Source organism: Hemicordylus capensis, chromosome 3 (assembly GCF_027244095.1).
Source record: "Hemicordylus capensis ecotype Gifberg chromosome 3, rHemCap1.1.pri, whole genome shotgun sequence".
NCBI lineage: Eukaryota > Metazoa > Chordata > Lepidosauria > Squamata > Cordylidae > Hemicordylus > Hemicordylus capensis.
Window position 1 is genome coordinate 117,112,322 of NC_069659.1, and position 18,113 is coordinate 117,130,434.

At 43.5% G+C, this 18,113-nt stretch overlaps 1 protein-coding gene across 9 annotated transcripts in view; it reads right to left on the reverse strand.

The window, feature by feature from the left end:
• The window catches only part of GLRA2 (glycine receptor alpha 2), a 203,201-nt gene that overhangs the window by 164,380 nt on the left and 20,708 nt on the right, over positions 1-18,113 (reverse strand). For 4 of the 9 annotated variants that reach the window (XM_053311488.1, XM_053311480.1, XM_053311483.1 and 1 more), the window contains exon 3: positions 565-632. The exons of 1 other annotated variant lie outside the window; for it this stretch is intronic. In XM_053311488.1, coding sequence (XP_053167463.1) covers positions 565-632 — 68 coding nt within the window. Of the gene's footprint in view, positions 1-564; positions 633-729; positions 798-18,113 lie in introns of all 9 variants that reach the window. 4 more of the 9 variants (XM_053311481.1, XM_053311484.1, XM_053311487.1 and 1 more) reach the window with 3 other exon arrangements.

An 18,113-nucleotide genomic window follows, 5' to 3' on the forward strand; every position in this document is an offset into this window, starting at 1 on the left:
AAGAAACAAACCTGACTTAAACATACATTTAAGTCATAGGTGGCAAATGTGCAGCATGGGTGATTTGTGGGGCAGTTGGGATTTGTGGCACACCTGGAGAAACACAGAAGGACCCTTCGACCTGGCTATAGAAGAGAATCAGACCTGTACTCTCACCTGCCTCTTCCATTTGTGCTGCTCTTTATTCCCTACTTCACTACACAAGAGGTTTTATTCCCCATTTACTGCTGTGGCAGATGGGACTGAATATGTATTATTGTGCGCACTACTAGGATGTTATCTTGTGGACTTGACTGATGGCATGTTTCCCCGAAAGATTGGCCATGATCAATTTAAGTCATAACCATTATTTCTCCCACTCTTCACATTTAGAGTAAAAGCCATGCATCTTACAAAATCAGATTGCTGCACAAGTTATTCCTAAATAATCCTCTGCAGTTATCAAAGTTGACAGTATAGATTTTGTATCTCCTTCATATTTGAGGCCCCCACACCTAGAATATTTCAGATCCATAGCACACCACACTACTTCACAAGATGGCTTCAATGGTTGTCCCCACTCACCATTGTAGTTTCTGCTATTGAACCAAAGCTGTTGATAAATATGTTGCAGGTAACATTTACAGGAGGACCTGCAAGTTGAACAATAAATAGAAAAAATTGACAGGTTGGGTTTATGACATAAGTTAAGGACTGTTGTTTCTGTGCCGGTGGCATCGCCACACTTACCATTGTGGTTTCTGTGACTGATCCAAAACTGTTGATAAAAATATTGCAAGTAACGTTTACTGGAGGACCTGTGGAATGCAATAAAAATGTTGCAATATATGGCATACAAAAGTTCTGCTCCACCAGCATCTATTTTTTTACATATAAATATCTGGAAAGTTGTCACTGAACCTAAGCAAAAGGTGAGACTCAAGAGTGAACAATATTTACACTCATCAAACAACATTGGCAGCTTGCTTTTCCAGGTTTATGGGTTTGTGACAAATGCACACATTTGATCCAACAACTCTGTTTTCCTCAGCAAAGCTCCTGTAGCACAAACAGTGACAATCTAAGAACTGACTGCGTTCAATACGACATCCTCCCAATAAAATGTGCATGAAAGAACTGTAGTCTAAAGTTCCCATAGTGACTCATATCTTCTCTGCTATGTGCTGGAAAAAGCTCCTATAGAAGAGCCTCTTTGGCTGCTTTTCACACACTCCCCAGCCTCTGTCCTAGGTCAGCATAAAAGGCATGGGCTCCTAAGGAAAAACTCATGATCTTTAGAATCAGGAGACAGCACAGGGTGAATAGGCTAAGTTGTCTACTGGTTTTTTTCTAATGTTAACTGGGTCATCTACCCATCACTTGTCATTGGATATCCGATCACCTCAGATTTATTAAATTGAAAGACAACACCATAGGCTCGGGGAACCTATTGAACAAAAGTTCTAAATCCACGGAAACAAGTCTTTGGGAAAGGGGCCATAATTCAATAGTAAAGCACATGCTTTCCATGTAGAAGGTTCCAGATGCAATCCTAGCATCTCCATGTAAAGCTCAGAAAGACCCATATGAGATGCTAGAGAGCTGTGGCCAATCAGGATAGACTACGATTACTTAGATGCCAAAAAGGACTTCATCAGTTAAAGGCAGCTTTGTCTGTTCACGAGACTGTTTCCTAGAAGTCAGAAAGACAAGGTACAATTCCCATATCCCAATTAGTAGTGATCCTGAAAGCAACCATAAAAGCACTATTGTAAGTTGTGCCCTTGAGTCAGTGTCGACTCCTGGAGATCACAGAGCCATGTGGTTTTATTTGGTACAATAAAGAAGGAGTTTGCCTTTGCCTCCTCCTGTGCAGTGTGAGATGAAAACTTTCAGCACCTTCCTATATCACTGCTGCCCGATATAGATGTTTCCCCTTATTCTGGGAAACGTATTCTGGGAAACATACCAGCAGGTATTCAAACAATCAACCTCATGCTCACTTGGCAAGTCATATCCCCGCTGTGCCATTAGGTAGCTATTACTGACTGTAATAGGACTACTCAAAATCCTTCCCCCATAATTAGACAATAAGGCTGTTCTCACAAGGAGCCCAACCCAGCCTGGGGGAGACCAGCCTGGGTTGGGGGGGCATGTGGAGTGCCTGGATCAATCCCGATCCCCGCGCTTTTCTTGCAGGTAGCCTGACTTTTTATCCTGCACTTAGCCAGGATTAAGGGTGTGAGTGTGTCCTTAACCCTAGCACCGGGGTAGTATGTGTGCACGCAACCTGAGCACACACCCTGCTCATTGCACAGTGTATTGTGGGATATCCAGAGGCTGGGATGCATGGGTGCTGCTCGGAGTAGTGCAGATCGTGTGGGATCATGGGCAATCTGCGCATCCCACCATCCAATGTGGATTGTCTGGAGGAAGGTAGGTTCATCCCTGCCTTCCCCCCGCCACCAACTGCCCTCCCTGCTAGGGGATCGGTCATGAGATTAGTCTTAATGTTAAGGTGTTTTAACCTGCTAGATGATAAACTCTTTCAGCTAAAGATATTGTAATAATAGCAAAATGTAGCATTAATGTTGTGCTTTAGAGTGGGCAAAACACTTCACTGCATTCTCTCATGAACTCTTACAATACTGAGTATCAATATCCTGTATTGTTTCATAACTACCTTGAGACACCAGCTTTACACAATTATAACAAATAATCGTTAAACATGAAGATGAAATCTCAGGTTATTCACTCAGCGCAGCGCCTGCTGTCAGAACAGAGATTGTGTCTGATGTCATATATCCTTATTGGAAGACTGCAAACCATGAAACATGAAAATCATGTTTTTCATTGTTACACTACTGAATATGTCATAATAACGAAAGATGTTAGCTGCCAAGTGTACTGTTTTCTCAAAGCACCACAAATAACCTCCAGAAGACAGCCACTGGCAAATTTGGTTGATCCATTCAGTCAGTATGTTTATTCCAGGCATGGTGCAGTCCAGGACTGGAGACTGGATCAATCAACTGTATATATGACCACATTCACATGACACTCTGGAAAAGCAGTAGGTTCATCAGCAGCCAGGCATAGCTTTATAGCTTCGTGCCACAGTGTTTTATAACAACAGATGGATTCCATTGAAACAGATCTTGGTTTCCAATAAGTCACATGATCTGTGAACAGGGGCATATCTAGGGTGGGGCAGGCAGGGCACGTGCCCAGGGCAGCACTTGAAGGGGGGCACCATTTTTAAAAATTATTTAAAAAAAAAAATGCCACCCCCAAAGAAAATGGCCACCATGCATGCTCAAATGGCCTCTGTGAGGCACTAGGCCATGCCAGTCCTTGCAGAGGCCATTTGAGCATGCACGGTGGCCATTTTGTTTTCAGCAGCCATTAAAAAAAAAAAATTAAATGGCCACTGCACATGCTCAAATGATCCCTGTGAGGCCCTAGAGGCCAGTGGGGGAGGGGAAACCTTTGCAGACACCCCCCCACGGCCTTTAGGAAGCCCCCCAAAGGGGCTACAGGTATTTTTTAAAAAAAATTAATATAAGTCACTGTACACATATTTAGTTTGGCACTATGTACAGAGAATCAGGGCTTTTGAATACTGAGCTGAAACTTATGAGCTAGGATTGTATTCATTTGCTCTTACTTTGCTTCTTGAGATAAGTGAGTTAAATGTGATGTCTTAATAATATGGCTATTAATGGGGAGTTTGTCTTTGAATCAGTGTGAAATCATTAGTATTAAGGCCCACTGGGAGTTTCTTGCTCTCTTTCTCTCATTTTAACTGTCTTTCTGAAATACTAGAATATATTCCAAGCAGTCACACAGTTTACTCTGCATATCCTTTAATTATTTTCAGAGTATCTGGGAAAAGTCAAATTCTCCATTTATTTAAAAAAACCTGATGTAATAATGATGCTACAATGCATAGTAGAGAATTAGACAGGCACTTCTGTTTAGTTTTCCAAGTACACCTCCACATAGTATTTGGGTATTACATGAGCCCCAGCATAATGAAATTTGTAGTTTCCCAGCATTTTTTGGTCTGGCTACGTACACTGTTAAATAGTTTTTGAAATATTAAAAGATTAACGAGCTTGACTTGTATTTTTGAGCTGATATTATGGTAAAATTATCTGAAAGATGGGTGTCAGATGTTTGGACAGGGGGCGCAATTTCAGTGCTTGCCCTGGGCACCATTTTCCCTAGATACGCCTCTGTCTGTGAATGCCCAACAAGGCTGAGCAGTCATCTATAGCTGGTCGATTTCAGCTGTTTCATACCAAAGGTATTTATTGCAGCTCCAAAGTTTTAAGGTTCACTTCTTTACACCACAGTAATGAAAACCATTTAGGCCCAGATTTTGAAATGTATCCTATGTGGACTGGACACATTATTGCTTTTGTGTAAGATCAAACTATTGTTTCAAATCAGTTTCACTCTTGGGGCTTCTGCCAGTGAACCAGAGAATTCCAGTTTTGTGGAGATGCTGTTTAATCTTTCTTGGTCTATTCACAGAATTAAAATCCCCAAGATTCTAAGAAAGGCAGAAGTCATTAGAGTAAAATCAATTTCTAGAAATTGCCCAGACATTGTAGCAGGGGTGGTGCCACCATTGCGTGACAGGGGATGTGGTTTTCAAAGAACCCAGACCACCATATTCAGGGGCCATGCCTAGCACCATAGCCATTCCATTGTGTATGACATCAGATGTGCAGGGGGTGTGGTTGCATTTGCAAATAGGGCTGCACGCTCTGTTTGCGAGTAAATTACAGCCAGCTCTGCGCGGTTCCATTTTTGAGAAGCTTCAGCCAGTGCTAGGTTCCCAGCCTGGCCAGGAATGCATTTCTGAGAAACCCAGCAGAATGGGTGAGTGCCACATGATTGGAGAAAGGCTCATAGTTCAGTCTTCAAAAGAGGAAAAAGGAGGATCTGGGAAACTACAAATCAGTCAGTCTGACTTCAGTACCAAGGAAAATACTAGAAGAGATTATTAGAATGGTTACACTATAGTATACTATAAGTATCTATAAGTATCCTAATCAGTGCAGTGATTAGTAAATGCCAGCATGGATCTGTCAAAAATAAATCCTGCCAGACTAACTTTATCTTTATTATTATTGATTTTTTTAAAAAAGAATTGAGTTAACATTACACCACAACACATGACACATACAGAATAACTGAACGACATAGCACATCCACAACACATATTTGTTGAAAATAATCCTGTCAGGTCAATGTCATATCTTCTTTGCTCAGGTTAGAAGTTTAGTGAACTGTGGGGATGCAGTAGACATAAATTATCTTGATTTCTGTAAAGTATTTGGCAAAGTTCCCCATGATATTTTGATTCTGGTCAAAGCCAGGCCAAGGTTTCAACTGGACCCGGTACTCATCAATATTTTAACCAATGTCTTAGATGAAGGGGTGGAGGAATACTCATAAAATTTGCAATGACACAGAACTGGGAGAGATACAGTAACTAACACCTTAGAATAACACTTCCTTAGTAAAAACTGGGGTTTATCTCGTGATTCAGAACGATGAAAGCTTTAAAAAAAATTGAAGGAAGGAAGCTTTAACAAAGCAAATCACTGTTCAAAGTCTAATGAATTGATTTTTCATTAGTTTTTGAATGAGATCCCCGAAACCTGGGCAATATACACAGTAAGATTTCAGGAACCTGAAGCATGCCTACAGCTAACCAAATCTGGAAGCCATCCCTGGAGCATTTCTTACAGGCTCTTCAGGCATTGTTCATCCAATCATAGAATAGGTTTCATTTTGGGCCAGATACCCCCATTTTGTACTTATTCATTAATCTTTTTTCTACCTAACTACAAATCTTTGCATTTATCTCTGCTGAATTTCATTTCATTCATTTCGGCCCAGTTTTCCATTCCATCCAGGTTATTTTGAACTCTATCCTGTCTTTTGTGGTGTTAATTGTCCCTCCCAGTTTTGTGTGACCTGCAGGTCTGATGAAGATTCCTTCACACCCTCATCGAAGTCATTGATCAAAATATTGAAGAATACTGGATGTTAGGGATGTGCTCAAGTGGCTTGTTCAGGCGTGGGGGGGAGTGGTTCCCTTAAGAAACAAGTAAGCAGGTCCTTACCTACTCCTCTCCCCACCCCCCGCCGCTGCTTTTCCGAGTACGGCGCGTGCACTAGCAAAGGCGGCAGCTGAAGTGCTGTTCCCTGTAGCCTGTGCATGTGGTGTTGGCAGGCACAACGGCTGCCATGCATGTGTGGCGTCCATGTGCATGCCAACGCCACATGTACAGGCTACAGGGAACTGCACCGCAGCAACTGCCTCTGCTAGTCTGAGTGCTGTGCCTGGAAAAGTGGCAGGGTGGCAGCAGAGCAGGTAAGAACCTGCTTACCTGCTTCTTAAGGGAACCACTCCCCGCCCCACTGAACCAGTTCAGCTGTGGGCACCCGAGCCAGTTTGGCGCTTCCCAAAGGAGGACCGAACTGGTTCGTGTACATCCCTACTGGGTGCAGGATAGAGCCTGAGGCACTCCACGTGAAACATCCGATGCAAAATATCCAGTTTGATAAGAAGCCATCAATGAGGACTCTGAGTATGATTTTGCAACCAGTTAATGGATCAGTGGTATTATCATCTAGTCCACATTTGACCAGTTTGCTAAGCAAAATATCATGGGGTACTTTGTCAAACGTTTTGCTAAAATCAAGATAAATTACATCCTCATCACTGCAGAATCCATTAAGCTAGTAACCTGATCAAAAAAGAAATAAGACTATTTTGACAGGAGTTGTTCTTAAGAAATCTACACTGTGGGTGTGTTGTGATGCTCAGTTACTCTTGTGTTGTGCACTGTGATCCTTTATAAAGTTGGGGGCAATTATCATTGAAATATGTTCTCCACATTTTGCTGAATCTAGCTGCTTACATTTTTGGAGCATTAATACATCCAGCCTGCTTCCTGACTAGATTATAGAGAAATGTTGTTCAATGTGAAAGACAGATTAATATGATCACAAGGGCATTGAAAATCATGAATAAGGACCAACAAAATCTCTAGTAGACCACTGCTAGACCACTACTAATCAAATGTGTCTTTTCCACCTATATGTAATGTTTTCTTATTATTCTGTGTGATTGTTTAGGAGATTATTCGGCTTCTTAGAATACTGTGCATCATTAAAATGTATGCTTTCTCTGTTAGGCATCTTTCTACCTCCATGTTCCAGTATACTGAAATGAACAGTGCTTGACTTTGGTTGTACTTTGCCCTGCATTCCTTAAGGCTATATTACCCATTTATAACCATTTAGAGCATACCCACTAAACACACCAAAAAGGAGAGGAAACTCATTAGAAGCCCAAAAATGTAGTAACTGTATGCTATTATTTTGTGATTAAGAAATGTACTGGAACAATAAAATAATTCCTAAAATTATTATTTTGCTTTATCAAGCTCAAACCATTATCTTCTTACATTCTATTATCAAGTTTATAAGCCTTATATATCAAGTGGGGTATGATAATGCGGATAAATGCTTATCTTCCTTTCCATTGTTGGCACAATCCACAAAGATCTTTTCCTGTGCACTCCACATCAAACTGCAAAAACATAGCAAAGTGCATGAACGCTGCAGCATATTGAGTGGTTGTCTACAATAAACTGGTCCTTATGGTAACAACTGCAGCTATTCTGCATTTTTGGAAAGTAGCACTTACTTACATTTATATACCGCTCTATAGCCGGAGCTCTCTAAGCGGTTTACAATGATTTTAGCATATTGCCCCCAACATTCTGGGTACTCATTTTACCGACCTCGGAAGGATGGAAGGCTGAGTCAACCTTGAGCCCCTGGTCAGGATCAAACTTGTAACCTTCTGGTTACAGGGCGGCAGCTTTACCACTGTGCCACCAGGGGCTCTTGGGTAGTTACGCAGATCAGCGTAGACAGTGCAGAATAAGAATATTTTTGTATACAGGTGGCCCTTGTTTTCCACTGTCCTGACACCCCCAGTTTCACATATCCATGGTCAGAGACCTGACCTCGTTATACATGGTTGAAAAAAATGGTAAAATTTTTGCCTATCCACGGTTCTAGGCGGCCATAAATGACCATAGAGGTAATTTTGCTGAATGGAACATTTTGCTTACCATTTTGCTGAATGGAGCCACGTTGTAGAACTTTTGTTAAATTTTTTTTTTTTAATCCAGCGATTCTTTTGTGGAAAATTGGTGGAATTGGGGGCTGCGAGGCGGGGGGGGGGGAGGGGGCATTGCTGGACAGCTGGAGACCTAGAGAGCATGGCACATTACATTATTGCTCTTATTTCTGCCTTTAAAGCCTTTTTTGCTTTTTTAAAAAAAACCTCCAGAAACCTAACCACCCAATTCCCATTCAGTCAAGGTCTTGTTATCTGTGGTTGTAGTGAGAAGGGAACTCCCACAGATAATGAGGACTGCCTGTACTGCCAAAAGTAGAAGCAAGTTTGGGGAGGTATAGAAATAGGGGTGTGTGTGGAGCTGGCACCTCACTTTATGAGGCTATGCCTACAATCGCGGCTGGAGCCTCAGAAAAAAATCCATTCCGCAGAGGCACCTGGACATAGAAGGAACACACAGAACACAGCAGGAAAGGTAAAGAAAAGAAAAGAAAAGAAAAGAAAAGAATCCCTTTTAAACCCCAAGCCACAGAAGACAGCTCCCTGTGTGTGTGTGCTTCATCTTCACTCCTGAGGGAGCAACACAGCCTATTCTCTGCCCCCACCCAGTCACAGGCAGAGGAGGAGCAGGAACAGCAGGAGGTGGCAGCAGTGAGGGTCTAACAGAGCTGTAAGATCCCTAACAGAGACTGCCACAACAGCAGGGTGCCTCCCAACAGTTCTGACTGTCAGGAGCTTCCCTGCTGTTATATTAAGACGGAGTTCCAACAATTCCTGACACAGGGCAAGTCAAGCTCAACAGATCTGTCCGATCCAACATAACACATAGCCCTAAAGATAACATCTGATTATTTCAAATCCACTAATACAGGAAAGCTACTATCCTGCTCAGAATTAATCTTGCATATCACTAATGGTCTAAAGGTTCACTTTCTCATACAGAGGAAGCTGGGAATATCACCCATATTATGGCTTTTTCATGTCACCTGCAGTAACATGTATCTTAATGTGATTATTTCTTGCAACAACAAGTGCCGACATGGAAGCTCTCTGACATGGCTGAAGAACTATACGATGCCTGTTACGGTATACACATTTCTGTGGTACACATTTCTGTGGTGTAAACAGAAGCTATTTCCAGACTCTGCTGCATGACACAAGTAATGATAAACTGGCACCTAGGATCTACTTCATACATGAACACATGCTCAGTGAATACCTTTAATATGAGGTGTATATCTCATATTAGAATGTCTCATTCTTTAATTCTCCTGCCTGAAAAAAGGGTGATTAAATATGTTACAGACCAAATAATCAGCATTAGGTGATCCTGAGTATGCAGCCATAATTACCTGGTCTTCCAGTGTGTGTAATTATTATGTCAGAAGTCCTTTTCAGTTCACACAGTATAAAGAGGTTTTTTACATCACAGCTACACAGCCAGTGTTTTACATTTGTGGATGTCTTTCTTAATCACGAAGATCACCATTTCTAACCCTAATATACCAAAGCACCAACCCTTGAAAATGCCAGAGCATTTTCTCTGGGGTTGAATCTGCTTGGTGTCGAATCTAGGATAGACCTAGATTCTAACCCACATTTCAGAGCTCCATCTCTAGCTCGATGCCACCACTTCAATCATGACTGATCTCTTTCTTCTGCTGGATGCTAATGGGAACATAGTTCTTGGTTTGGCCAGCAGCTGTCCTGCCTTTAAGTATGCACACTGTACCAAAAGGTTGCCACTCTGTGTAAGAAAACACCTTAGTTATTGGTGGGGAAAGAGAAGTGGTGGTGAATTCTGGGACAAGCACTGCTCACAGTGGGAGGGGAAAACAATAATAACAACTGTATTTGTTAGCCACCCCATAACAAATTGTTTGCTGGGCAGCTCACAATAAAACAACAATATAATAAAACAAACATAAAACACACATGCACCCAAATCACAATACAATACAAAAGCATTAAGAACCAATTTTAAAAGACCTGAGTGAACAGAAAGGTCTTCACCTGGCATCTAAAAGAAGAAAGTGATGATGCCAGGTTAGCCTCACTGAGGAGGCTATTCCATAACTGGGGTGACACCACTGACATGGCAGGGCCACTCGGAGCAGGGCCTCTGAAGAAGATCTCAAGGTCCGGCTCGAGACCTATAGAATTCTGCGCTTTCTCAGGTAATCTGGTCCCAATCCATTTAAGGCTTTAAGGGCACTTTGGCAAACAGCGCTTTGAATTGGGCCCAGAAATAAACTGGGAGCCAGGGGAGCTGACGAAGCCCTAGTATGATATGAGATAAATGCCCAGCCCCAGTTAATAACCTTGCAGCCCTCTTTGGACCAACTGCAGTTTCCAGACTGTTTTCAAATGTAGTCCCACTCCCACGCACAATGCATTGCAGTAAGCAAAACTGGAGTTAGGGGTGTGTACTTGAACTGGCTTGGCTTGATGGTTTGATCACAAACTGAAACAGCTCAGGCCTGGTTTGGAGCCCCCATTGCAAGTTAAAAGGATTTTTTAAAATTACACACAGAGGCGGCCGGAGGTGGGGATGGCTAGCCTGACCGCTCACCCCCCGGCCTCCCTCGGAGTGTTCAGGACCAACCCAGGCCCAATTTGGGGCCTGTTAGGTGCTCTCTGGCCCGAAATGGGCCAAGGAAGGCCCAAATTGGCCCAAATTGGGCCCAAGCCAGCCCTGGACACTTGGAGGGAGGCCAGCAGGGGTTAGGGGAGCTGTTGCCACTTTGAGTAATTTTTTTTTAACCCTTTTGACTCAACAGTAGAGGCTCCAAACCAGGACCAAGCCGGTTTGAATTCAAACTGAGCCAGGGGTCCGGTTCTAGGGGTGTGGTATCAAGCCAGTCTAATCCAGTTTGAATCCAGTTTGGATTCAAACCGAACTGGGAAAACAGATTTTGGGCACACCCATAGTGGGAGGTTACCAGAGCATGAATAACTGGCCAAGAAGTGGTTCCTCTGTAAAGAATATTAAAAGGAGCATGTGGGGGAGGAGAGGAGAAAATGCCCCTTCCCCCACCTTACCTCACTGCACCTAGTTGCCTTAAGCAATTTCCCCATTGTCTGGCTCACTTGTGGTATCAGAGCGTGATTGTGTTTCAGGTTTGGGGGGGGGGATCTTAATCCAGCATGGTGACGTGAGGTAAACTAGGGGAGGGGAGTACTCCCAGCTCCTGCATACAACTTTTGGTATGAAAAAGAGACCCCTATCCCCACTTTACAGGTGAACAGGGCAAGCATGTGTTTAACAGCCACATGTCCAGTTTGTCTTTGACAGCCATACAATAACAGATTTATCTGTATTGCTCTCTTGGTTTAAATTGCCTGTCATATTGCTCTCTTGGTAAATTGCTCTCTTGATTTAAAGCCTGCCGTATACAGTAGTCATTGTTCTATTTTCCATACCACTGCATGACTTTTTTGTTTGTTTTTGGCAAGACCTTCCAGGGATAATCCTTTCATGTGACAAAGTGAGGTGGTTGCTTCAAGCAGCAGTTTTTTTGGGGGGGGGGGCACCAGAGAGATGGCACGATGCACAGGGGCGTAGCAAGGTTGGAGTGGGCCCAGAGACAAGATTTTAAAATGGCCCCCCCCCAAAGTCCAGGGCCTCCGCACACCCCAGGCCCCCAAGGATTTAAGTCTGATATTCCAAAATAAGTATGCTGCCTGCAAATACATTTCACTGAATACACACACACACGTCACAATATATAGTGATATACATTGAGTACTATACATTTGTATTACTTTTAATGCCTAGAACACACTAGAAAGATGAATTATTAAAATGGGCCCCTCGCTGCAGATTAGCAAAGGAGACTTTCAACCATGCAGGGTGAACCTATGTTTGTTTTCTCAGAATTCTGAACAAATTCAGTCAAGTTTGATTGCAGGAGGTTTTTCACAGGAGGCTTTTAAAGCCCTTTAAGACACATCTCCTCTGGAATGGAGGTGCTGCATTCACATGTTGGCCAGATTGACCCTGAAGTCCCTGCAAGTTATTGGGGAGCAGTTCACACACAAGAAAAATAAAATAAAAGCACCACACATGCTTCACAGTTCTCACTCAGACCTTCTGGGTTGCAAAACAACTTGAACATAAGTGCATTTATAAATGAATGAATGAATAAATAAAATTAATAAAATACTGTTCCAGAAGTTTTTGCAATTTTCTGCCATGAAACAAGCCACTTATAGGACTTTTTAGATAGTTTTTTTAAGTCAGCAAATTTTCCAAGCTGTTTCAAAATAAATATTCAGAGACTTCTCGGTCCCTCCTCCCCCACCCCCATATCCAAGCCCTATGGCAAGCAGATCCCTATAAAAGGCGGGGGGGGACGGGAAAGGTAACCACAAAAAGGAGTTCACACTCTACCTGGCAGCGAGGGGTCTTCTGCTGCAGAGAACAGTGGAGGCCTCTCTGGCTGCCTCCTCCTTCCTGGCTTGCTTGGGCCCTACTGGAGTTCAGGCTTCACTGCGGCCTACACGAGGCCTCCGTGGAAGCCCCGCCCACCCGCCGATCAGCTGAGAGGCGGGAGAAAAGTTGCTCTTTGCAGCTTGTCTGCTGCCTCGATTGCCGGCCAGGAGAACAAGCTGGAGAGACGGCGAACAGGGCAAGTGGCTAAGGGGCCTTGGGGCTGGGCAGGGGGCAATGGGGAGTCACATGAGGTGCCTCTGGGGTGCCCCTCCAGGCAGTGGGGCCCCCAGACAACTGTCTCCCCTTGCCCTATCATTGTTACGCGCCTGACGATGCACCCCTGCCACCCTCTGCTGCCTCACAAGCCTCCCTCTGCTGCTTGCTTCCCACTCCCATTGGAGCGGCTCTTTGCCAAGCAGTGGCACAGCCACTACACAGCTACCCAAGATGGTCCTCCTCCTCCTCCTCGCTCAATTCTCCAACCTTCCTCACATTGGTCTATCGGTGCAATCAGAAGCAATGTTAGAACCAACAGCATTCTGAAAGATGAGCTGCTGGTCCAGGACCTTCTCTAGAACAGAAAGAGAACAAGAGAGAATGAATGAGTTTTCATAGAGGAAACTCTAGAACTCGTGGCTTGAGAGACAGAGAGGTGTGGACTTTCCTATGAAACCTCCCTATGTAGCATGAGAACTACATGTCCATTAATTCCTGCAGGCATTTCTTATGCACAGACTGGATAACCCAACAGGATGTGGCAATGGACTGGCAGCAGGAACTTAGGAAGCTGCCACATACCAAATCAGACCATTGGTCCATCTCGCTCATTATTTTCTACACAGACTGGCAGTGACTTCTCCAAGGTTGCAGGCAGGAGTCTCTCTCAGCCCTTTCTTGGAGATGCCAGGGAGAGAACTTGGAACCTTCTGCATGCAAGGATGAAGTTGTTCTTCCTAGAGCAGCCCCATCCCCTAAGGAAAATATCTTACAGTGCTCACACATCTCCCATTCAAATGCAATCCAGCATGGACCCTACTTAGCAAAGGGGGAAAATCATGCTTGCTACCACAAGACCAGATCTCCTCTCCACCAGGAGGGAGCACCACAATAACCAGAGACATTGAGATACCAAGGACCATGGGTTCAGTGCAGCTGATCGAATTGATAGACTGCAGGACATATGTGAGGAAATGAGCTTGGCCTCTGGTCTCCAGAATGCACAGAGAAACTGACACTAGGTCCAAAAACAAGCAACAGTGACTAAAGGGCATTTGTTATTCATGTATAATTAGTATACATAAATATCATACTGCAGTGTCTGGCTATCAGTACAAATTAGGCAGTGAGAAATGCAAACACCATAAACAAAGGCAACCAAAAGAAATGACAGAACAATTCTTCACAGACTGTATTTTTGTTCCGGGGTGTGTGTGTTCCTATATTATAGGAACTGATATAAGTTTGTGCTGGTTCCACAAAAATGATGTTTGGAACTCCTTCAACTCAGGGAGACAAAAATACAATGGCAATGTTCCCAGGAGCTTTTTTAGACAGCAACTTTACCACAACTTTACTTTGGGAGGGTGGGTGCGTGTTCACATACTGGTCAGATTTACCCCAAAGTCCATGCAATATTTCAGAGAGCACTTCACACATGATTCGGGTTTTTCCCTCCGTATTGGAAGCTAGCTAGATTTATGTACGGGGTGAGGGGGGGGGAATAAACTCTCAGTAAAGCCTCATGGTAAAGTACAGCAGTAAAGCCTGCTGTCTGAAAAGCTTCCAGGTAACCAACTCACTCTCTGTGGGAGCACCTGTGTAATAGAGGTCACTTCCCATAAATGCCACCTACTATAGTGAATGCCCAAGCAGATATTCAACATGTGCACAGCTTCTCCTATCACTTCTCCAGCAAGCCTTTCTTCCCCACCTCCACTCAGACTGATGGCAGTGGAAGAGCTTTTTTGGTCCATAGTTAGAATCAAGGAGGGAGGATCGGCAACTTGCAACTCTTCCCAGCTTTGTTTCTGAGTTTCATTGCATTCCCTTGCATGTCACTGTAGAAAAAGAAGGCAGGGAATGTGGCCAATTTGCCTCAGCACATGCTGACACATTTTGGGGTGAACATCAAAACATTTGTGAAGCATGTTTCTTCCCTTGTTTTGCTTCACTATAATCAAGGTAGTTTGCTGCTGCTGCCACCCTTGTTACTGAATGTTCCCTTCTTTCCCTCCACTTTCAGTTAAAGATGCCACTTCAATTTGCTTTGATCTCTGAATGTAACCAGAAGATATGTCATTACTGTATCCAGAGTCATGGAGTTCCGCAGACCAACTGGCAAAATAAAATGGCAATGAGTATGGAATCTCTTCCTTTTGCAACCATAATCTGTCAAATTTGAAAGAAATTCCTCTTAATACTTGTAAGAAATCGAAGATTTGGTCCAGCTATCTGCAGTTCCTTCATCTACTGATACCACTTTGAATTGTGAGCAATTGATGACCATCTGGACAGTTTTCCAGGGCTGAAAGTGTCTCTAGAATCCAGAGTAGGTTATTTGAGGGCCACGTCTGGATGTTGTAAGAATGAAGATCTAATACATGGTATTGATAGAACATTCTTTTAGCAACTCTTTACTGGGATGCTGTGGATGCATTATGTCATAATATGTTAGGTAAAAAGTAATCAGGTGTATATGTAGCAAGTGTTTGTGGGAGCTGAACTTGTTGAATTTCTGCCTGGACTTTTACTATAGATTGTGGTATTTTAGGGAAGCACTGTGCTTTGTAGAGCTGCATCAGGCACAAATTAATCCTGTGCATTTCCAGCAAATGATTGGGAAAGCTTAATCTATTAAATTTCTTTCTGAATGCATCCCTCCCAGCCTAATCTCAAGCTGAAAACCCAAGGCAAAGTGTGGATGCATGGAACCAAATTTGGGAAATCAGCATAATATATGCACTTGTACTAAGTCTTTACAGCTTACACGACCATCTCATATCACAACATTTTCAAGGTTTTTAGAAGATGAGTGAAAACAGTAACACGAACTCTCATCTTATACCAAATGTATTTCAATATTTTAATCCCATATTATTATTAGGGCTGCACTGAATGTTTGCCCATTTACATTTTGGACTGTTAGAAGGGATATTCCACCTTTGAAATGCCCTTACTGTTCTTTTTCTTTTCTTTTTAAAACTCTGCTGCTATTGTCTTCTCTCCCAACAGTTTTCTTAGCACTATTTTTTGTTTAAATTACTACATGCTTTTTTTGCTTGTGATCCCAGCCAATCAACAATCAGAGAGGAAATGGGATACATATGGCACGAGACAGTCAATCAGACTTAGCTATGTGATAATGCCACCAAGGACAAATGAAGCCAGTTGATGATGAGGACAATGCTTTCTGCATCCGTTACATCATCACATAGTGATCCCAGCCAACCCATTGTCCTCACTGCATGAGTGAGTCTGACCCTTTCAGTGCAATTCCATCGCATCAGCAAAAAAGGGAAGTGCTTTTAATGAAAATGTTCATAAAACACACTCTCCTCCTTTCAGCTCAGTCCTAAAAGCTGCATTTCTTGATTTCTTGAGGCTAATAGGTAAAATAGGAGACTGATAACAGGTTTTTTTCAGAGAGCTGAAAGTGGTGTGTTAAAAACACTCTAGTATGCACACACTGGCCATGATTCACAGCATTTGCAGATGTTTCCAATGCTTCAAAAGCCCACAGAATGTGTTTGGCAGGAGACAAGGGGTGGGGAGGATTAGCCTGAACATCACAGGAAACGATGCTCTAACACAACTCTTTTCTGTTTACAGCGACCACCAGTTTCTGGACCACAAGCTGGTCCAATTTAGTTTTGGCCTTTGGATCTTCCTGAGGCCAGCAGACATGCACATACAAGAAGTCCCCAACTTACTGCCTAGACATTTACTATAGATGGTGGCATTTGGGGGAAGCACTGTGCCTTGTACAGCTGCATCAGGCAGAAATTAATCCTGTGAAAAGAAATTAATTTCCTTTCATGAACACAACACACAGGTTGTGTTCCAAAAGTTCATTTGTAAGTGGGATGTTCATAACTTGGGACACGTCTAGTTCCCAAGAACTACATGTATGTGCAGGTTGGTATTTGTAAGTTGGGGACTTCCTTAGTGTAATATATTATGGAGCTTTGTTTGTATGGATGGATGTTTGTAAGTTGGATGTTTGTAACTTGGGGAGTGACTGTATTTCCTTTCCCACCACTGTAAGGTCACCACGCGGTGATGCAAATGGCCCGTGCGCAAGCACAGAGGTTAAAAATGGCCTTGACGCCTGCACAGAGGCCCAGTTTGAGCTCGAACAGGCCTCAACTGGGCCAGGAGCTCTGAGGGAGGCTGGTGGGGGTTGAGAGAACCTCTGCCCCCCCCCACCATGGCAGCCATAGCTGCCACCAGAGCAATTTGTGAGTACTTCTTTTTACTGTCCTAAAAAGGGAAGCCCCCTTAGGGAAGCATTACCCCCCCCCCGCTCCTTTACCAGTAAAAGACAATCCTCACCTGATTCCCCTTTGACAGTAGGGCTTCAAGCCAGTTCCAGACTGGCTGACCTGGTTCAGCTTGACCCCAAACCAAACCGGGTCCAATTCAGTTCAAGGTCAAGCCTTCGGCCTGAACCAGTCCAAATGCAAGCCAGCTCAATTTCATGCCAGCTTGCACATGGAAACATAATGTCTAATGCCAAAAAAAACTGTGCAGAGAGAGGCAATGCACAGGGGCACATGCAGGGATGCTCGGAGGAAGATCTGTACTTGAAGCAAGTGAGGCCTGATGGACAGTTGATCTCTACCTGTGGCACCAAATAATTTCCCCTTCAGAGGGACCCAAAGCTACTAAACCCAACTCAGGTCACCATTCCTCAGTCCTCCTGTGACAGGGACATGCCTTTGGCTGTCCTCCTCAAGCACTATTGCTCCACGTAATGACATCATATCTGCCTTCGACAATTCCAATTAGTAGGTGGGATATGCATAGATGGATCATTTCCCATACATATTTTAAGCCCAACATGTTACACAAGCCCAGTTAGATTTCCTTTCATGTCCTTTCCATTTCAATTCATCTCCATCACATCATTGTCAGGCATTTAAGCCATGTAAATCCATCTTCATTAGGCCATCGTGGCACAGCAATTGGAAGCACTCATTCCTCCCATTTGGGAGTGTGAATTAACTGGCATGTGAAAGCTCAGAAGTGCCACATCCTTCCCCTTTTCCATAGAGAGTGTTCATTGGAATGGGAAGGAAGTAGCTCAAAGATTCTGAGAACTGACAGCAGAGGCACAACGGGTGGGAGCAGTTGGCAGAGACAATTGTTTCCTGCTATTCAATGAGCTCATCCATTTGTTCGGTATCAATGTGGAAAGGTTGCTTTCCTGCACATCAAGTGTGTAATCAGTGCTGAGGCACGGGAGTTTCCTTAATATACCCAAATAAAAGAAAGAATGGCCTGTCAGTCAGGAAATCTACATTA